Source organism: Arachis ipaensis, chromosome B01 (genome assembly GCF_000816755.2).
Source record: "Arachis ipaensis cultivar K30076 chromosome B01, Araip1.1, whole genome shotgun sequence".
NCBI lineage: Eukaryota > Viridiplantae > Streptophyta > Magnoliopsida > Fabales > Fabaceae > Arachis > Arachis ipaensis.
In genome coordinates this window covers 122,975,454-122,982,184 of record NC_029785.2, presented here as the reverse complement: position 1 = coordinate 122,982,184, position 6,731 = coordinate 122,975,454, and the positions used below count along the sequence as shown (strand labels likewise).

Here is a 6,731-nt window from a genome sequence, read left to right as displayed (position 1 = left end):
AAATTTGAATTCTAAATTTGGATGAGATCCTAACTGATTCTGTTTTAAATTGAATTATGATTGATTCATAAATTTGAAAGATTCAAGTTTAAAATAAAAAGATATGATTTAAATTTGAATTTGAGATTCAAATTTAAAATCAATAACAAATCTCATACTATATATATGTATGACAAGAGCAAAGGAAAATGAGACTAATAACAAGAGTTTTATTCTTTTACCTCTACATACATAAACGTATATGAGCCTAATTCTTGGAGAATAATTTTATGGTGTGCAAAGAGTTGCAAGAGATTTATTAATTTAGATTAGATGTCCACTGGTCAAGGAGTTGACAGTAAAGGTTCGTCTCAGTGTGGATATCCATAGAGTCTTCGTACAATCGAAGAATAAAGTTTTTACTAAAGTGTCTAATGGTATTTAGATCTGATCTATATATTATTGGAATAAAGTTTAAGTATAAAATAGATCATTAGGATTATTTTCTTTTTTTTCGTTGCGTGTTATGAACACATGGTAATCCTTCACAAACATCGGCTGGTCTTACAGAAAATGAAGCTCACTCTAAACTCAGAAAACTACTTAGAGCAAAATTCCTTTTGCGGAACGATCACAAATAGATCACGGAAGGGTACTCCTGCCTCCATGTGAAGGGGGAAAGGAAGGGGCACTTTATTTATATTCAGAATGCATCGAAATTACTTAATGATAACTCAAAACTCCTCCTCCTCCTTCATTGTTACGATCATCATCTTCTTCTTCTCTTCCTCCTCCTCTTTTTTTTTCCTCTTTCTCTTTCGTTATTGCCGTCGTTAACACCACCACACCACCACCTCCATCACTTAGTCTGTACTTGTTTTGAATTGAGTTTGTTTGTGTGTCGTCATCATTAAGTAATTTCGGTGCATTCTGGATTTTATTTTGGTCTATTTTGGATTTATTTTCGGTGCATTCTGATTTGAACTTGTTTTGAACTGAGTTTATTTATGTGTTGTCACTATTAAGAAATTTTGGTGCATTTCGAATTTGAACTCTTATACATATAAGAAGACGACAATAATGACAATAACAATAACAATGACAATAATAATAATGATAGAGGAAGAAGAGGAGGAAAAGAAAAGAGGAGATAAAGAAAATTCAAATAAAAAAAGAATAATGAGAAGGAGGAGGAGATGGAGGTAGTGGCACAGTAGTGGTGACAACGACGATAATGAAAGAGAAAAACGAACAAAAAAAGAAGAAAAAGCAATAGCATAGGAGTGGAAAGAAGAAAAAAAAGAAACACCTGATGTGAAAAACGATTATAACAACTTAATTAAATTTAGTTAAATATTTTGCATTATGTGAAAATTTTCGAACGTATAGTTTTCTAAAATTCTACCGAATAAGATGGCACGTCTTTATAAAATTTGATTAAGAGTGCCTGTTACTCTTGCAAGTTTATTTTGCCGTAGAGCTTTATTAATTCTTGGTCGGTTCAAGAATGTACACAGTTACACACTTTGGTTACTAATTAAATGTTTATATAATAACTATCCTTGATTCCCTGTATTGGAAAGATTGTAAAACGGCCATCACAGAGAGTTAAAACAGACCCTTCTCCTTTCACAAACACATATTTTGATTATTCAGATTCAGAAAAGTGCATTCCATAACCAACAAGGCCAGTTCTCCCTAACTGCTACTACTAAATTTTAAGTGTCGTGGTGCTTCTTCATCGACGCTCAATATCTGATGTGAAACCATTACCTCCAATGCTTCCCTCATTGTTGGCGGCGTTCAATGGCTCATAAATGTCAGAAGGTCTCTTCTCAAATCTCCAGTCCTTGTGTATCAGACAAGTTTACAATGAGACTGGGACATAGAAATGCAACTATACATGTCAAGACTCAAGAAGATACCTTTGTGATTCGATCTGGAATGATTTCGGTAGGTTGTTGAGAGGTTCGAACATCCTTGACTTTTATGTAATTGTACATCACGACGCCACATAGTGCTGCAGAAGTAAAAGATACAATAGTTGATCAAGACAAAGGAGGGAGTGATATTAAGAATGTGTTTTGAGTTTCAACTGAAACTTACCTATAGCATAGCCAGTTATATTCAACCCAGTCATTGTGGACTCCGGAAATATAACAGTTGAAAGGGCTATTAATATCCAGTCTTTAAGCACGCCGGCGACTCGGATGGTCACAGCACCAGTTCTACCGATTACTAGGAAAATAGAGAAATTCAAGGCGAGAGCACATAGAGCATTGGAAAAGAAGATCCAAAAATTGAACTGAATCTGTGAAACTTCCATTGCAGGCTTTTCCAGTAGGTACCAAGGCACAAAGAGAAACACAAAACTGCGCATAACAAAGCAAACGAGAAGTTATCACATCACATTAGACTGGATTCACTAATATCCAAGCATTGGTGCTCTCAATAACATTACTTGTTAAGCAAGAGATTGAATCACATAAAGTGACATCTTTTATCAACATTGATCAACGTTAACAATACCTATTCCGGAATAGCAAGAAGAATCAATTGGATAGTTGCTAGACACACATTAGCTGTTACATTTTCTATACTTGATTTCTTGTATAGGGAAAACTAGTCAGAAAATTTCAACAGAATATACCTGCATGGAGCTATATAATATAAGCTTGTGATAGGATTTAAACTTAAGCCCTTCTTTTGCAGAAGGACTTGTGTTAAGACCAGTCTTAAAGCTTCTGCAAAAATGCCTGTGACCTGATAAAGTGTACCAACTACATTAAAATGAATTTCCCCATACGAGGAAACAACAACTCCAATGCTGACCAACACCATGTTCAAGAACACATCACACCTTGCTTTCTCAGTGCCGCACACAATAGCCACAACAAATGTTGCCACTGGCACTGAAACATCAAGTTTTGGAATTAAGGAAAGATTGTTTAGACTGTAAGATAAACATGGGAAGTTCAATAGAATGAGAACGTACTCAGAGCCTTGAGCATCTGGATAAACGCCACAGATATATGCAAGTAGGCAGTATTACCAAACCTGTCAACAAAAGTAATAATAATAAAATAAAATAAAAAGTTTCTCATACAATTTTTCAACCAATTTCATAAGGAGCAAACTTGTGAATTTATCCTATATAGAAACCATAGTCAATAGTACTTAGTACTTAGTTACCAGTTACCACCAATGTGATCTTTTCAATTGTACAAGTGAACCATCATAGTTTCTTAAACATCATACTTCGAACAGATTCAAACAATAGAAATGAAAATTTCCAAGGATAGGTAAATAGTGGCAAATGGAGAATTCCAGTTTGAGTAGTCAAGGGAGGAGTAACAGCTCCAGATTCATAAAAACACTGATTCAACCTAATGAAAAGATATCATACCGAATCGAAAGTAACAGAACTATACTTAAATGGGGTAAAAATTAGCAAATACTGCACCCGGAAAGAAAGCTTAAGCTCGTTGAAATTTTGATAAAAAATTCAACAGGGATAATATGGTTTGATGCTTCACAGAATCTTGATCAAGCACTTTCCAAATTAAACTAGATAGAAAACATACAAATGAGAGATATTTCCCAATTCCCATTAACCCTGCAAGTTTATCATGCTATAGATGTGTGTGTGGCTTGGTGCAGTTCCCTGGTTCTTCTACAAGTCGTCAACAAGTGAAGTAGCTACAGCATGCTCATGTACTTCAAGGAGTTGGTTGGTGTTTTTGTTTCTTTTTGGGTTTAGTTATTGTTATGGAGGTGCAGCTACTATTTGATGTTTGTGTTCTAATTTCTATGGCATTCGGTGTTTATATTGATACTTGTTTGGTTATGTTTCCCCTTGGTTAGCCTTTGTGGCTTTGTAGATGCTCTTTTCAAGAGTCAACCATTGTTAAACTATCTCGAGGGGGGGAAGAAAAACAGTTGTAGAGCTTACCAAAGGCTTGATGCGAAGAAAGCACTAATTGGTACCACACAAGTTGCATATCTGAGATAGAAAGAAAGTGAGTAAAAATAAATAAATAGAACAAAAAGAGAATAAGCTAAAGAAGGCTTCGAAGCGGAGAAGATACACTTACATTTCAAATGTCATGTTGACAGGAGATACAACCTGGAATTTAGCATGAGAGAACATAAATTAAGGTACTAAATAAATAATAAGACAATGAAAGGTGATCAAGTAGCACAGTTAGGCTTCATTTCGCAAATCAAATCTTTGAGACACCTAAGAAAAATTGACCATAGTCTGTTATCAATGTCAAAGCCTAGTACAAAAGAGGATGGCAATATCAAGCATACAAACTTAGCACACTATGTGACAACTATGCAGTCAAAAACTCAAAATAATCCAGCAATGTATAGAAAGTGAAGATCAGAGTCAACAATCTTAACCATAAATCCAAAATAAGGAACACTTTCAAAGTATAACAGCACCACATGCATACCTTAAGAATCCGGATGAGTAAAAATGCCACTGCCCCAGAAAATCCCATGTGAATCATGGTGAGTGTTATTGGATGTGGAAAGTTGAAGTACTTTGGAGAGAGAACCCACTGCCAAAAAGAGAAGAAAAAGAAAACCTTTAATCAAAATATCAAACCATTGTATCACTGTTCAAGCTTAAGTAAACACTAAAATCTTTCTACTTAGAAAAGACACACAAGAATTGAGGTCTTGTTACCTTGTTGTACAAAATGACACCAGAAGAAAGCAAGATGTAGATAAACAAGCAGAAATAAGTGAGAAAAAGAGTTTTGTTGATCATTTTGGCAGCCATATTTAGAACTAAATAAGCTGCTGCGTCTTCTTCTGAGCTCTATAATAATAGCATATTGTAAAGGGGCAACTGAGCAACAAAACCCAGAAGCAGTTAGACTAAGAATCCTGAATTGAGAACCTCAGGGAAAAGTCAACATTAGGTAAAGTTTATATCTTTGCAGTAGCTGCATCTGTTCAGAACAACGACACTAGAACTTGGCGCCAAAAAGGGGGAAGAAGTGGAACAAACAAAATCAAGAGAAAGAGAGAGAAGCGAAAATGAAGACCCAGAAAACGAAAGCATATGAGGTAGATACAAGATACTACTAGCCTCTACGCCTCTACTAATTCGTAGTATCGTAGTTGTAGAGACGAGAGAGAGAGAGAGAGAGAGAGAGAGAGAGAGAGAAGAAGAAGAAGAAGAAGAAGAAGAAGAAGAAGGAGAAGGAGTGTAGAGCGTAGAGCGTATATTGTAGAGTATATGGTGTATAGTAATGTATAGGAAATTAGGAATACGTAAAGAGAGACATGTGGATATGTTTGGTGAGAGGGGAGCAGAAAAGACCAGAGAGCTGAGCGGCTGAGCCAAGAGACCAAGAGGATGAGTAACGGAACGGCATTTGTTAGGTGTTAGTTTGTTACAGATTCAATATTCTAATTTTCTTGGACACACACAAAATATACTATACATCCAAGTTTTTTTTTATTTAAGTTTTATTTAAGTAGGTTCAACACCAATAAAAATTATTCTCATTAAAAGAGCGTCATTATACATGCATATATCATCTTCTCCTCCCTCGCACTTCTTCTTCTTCTTCTTTCCTATGGTTCTTCTTTTGCTTCTCTTTCTCCTCTTCCTCCTCCTTCTCTTTTTTTCTCCTCTTTCATTATCGTCATCACCAATAACACAAACATTTTGTTAATGAATTATTTTTCCAACCGAATTGAATGGACGCAGGTATTTTAAATTTAAATTGATAATCTCTGTACTATACGAATTTGATTTTATATAATGGATTATATTTTGTTCATTTAATACTATACAATTGTTTCACCATGAGTACATGTTTCGGTTCATTCTACAGAAAGTTGTTTGCATTTGATTTTATATAATGGATTATGTTTCGTTCAATCAGTACTATACAATTGTTTCACCATAAGTACGTGTTTCGGTTCATTATGTAGAAAGCTGTTCGAATTTGAATTTATATAATAGATAATGTTCTATTCATTTAGTACTATATAATTGTTTCACCATAATAATATGATCGGTTCATTTTTATTCTGCACAATTCAAAACTCTTACTCCTCACCTTCTACTGGTTCTTCACCAGGGAGAGAAGGAAGAAAAGACAAAAAATACAGCGGCAACAACAACAAAAGAAATGACGATAAGGAGAAAACACATGAAGAAAAAGGAATGCGAAAAAGAAAGAGGAGAATGAGGAGGAGGAACGCGAAGAAGACGCTCCGTACGTAAACGATCGTGAGAAGAAGAGGAGGAAACGCGGAAGAAGAAGAAGAAGAAGAGAAGAAGCGTGAGGAAAGAAGAAAACAGAAAAAGCGCGTGCCCAAAATTGCTTGGATGAACTTTGATGTCAAAATTGTTTGGATGTGGAGAATATCTCTGAATGAAGATATTAGGTTTAATTACTCACCCAATTTTTAAGTAGGTTTTCCTTTTTTTAATAGCATTTTTATACTATATTAAATTTTGTAATTAAGTCTCTGCCGTGACAAAAACATTAGAATTAATGGAATATTTTGTTAAACAAAACAAATATGCCTAACACTTGACTAAATATTCTGTATAATTAAATATAATATTCTGTTAATTCTAACGTTTTTGTTACGGTAGAGATTTAGTTACAAAATCTGATATAGTATAGGAATTCAATAAAAAAAAAAGTATAAAAGCCTAATTGAAAATTCGATAAAACTATAAAGACTAATAGAGTAATTAAACATTTTTTTTAAAC

General features: G+C 34.5%; 1 protein-coding gene across 1 annotated transcript; it reads right to left on the bottom strand.

Annotated features, from left to right (window-relative positions):
- Nucleotides 1,430-5,361, bottom strand: LOC107635460 (probable sugar phosphate/phosphate translocator At3g17430). The gene is made up of 10 exons (XM_016338938.2): nt 5,197-5,361; nt 4,676-5,141; nt 4,440-4,547; nt 4,074-4,105; nt 3,932-3,982; nt 2,975-3,036; nt 2,630-2,891; nt 2,086-2,351; nt 1,905-1,999; nt 1,430-1,828 (listed from the first exon to the last, which is right to left on the bottom strand). The coding sequence occupies exons 2-10, from the start codon at nt 4,769-4,771 to the stop codon at nt 1,718-1,720; spliced, it is 1,083 nt and encodes a 360-aa protein (XP_016194424.1). The 5' UTR covers nt 4,772-5,141; nt 5,197-5,361; the 3' UTR covers nt 1,430-1,717.

Bases quoted from the DNA above. Each gene is read 5' to 3' on its own strand.
- LOC107635460 (XM_016338938.2), bottom strand. From the start codon at position 4,771: ATGGCTGCCAAAATGATCAACAAAACTCTTTTTCTCACTTATTTCTGC. The intron at 4,106-4,439 runs GTATGCATGTGG...GCTAAATTCCAG, and splicing joins TACTCATCCGGATTCTTAAG to GTTGTATCTCCTGTCAACAT. The intron at 2,000-2,085 runs GTAAGTTTCAGT...TTACTTCTGCAG, and splicing joins TATAACTGGCTATGCTATAG to CACTATGTGGCGTCGTGATG.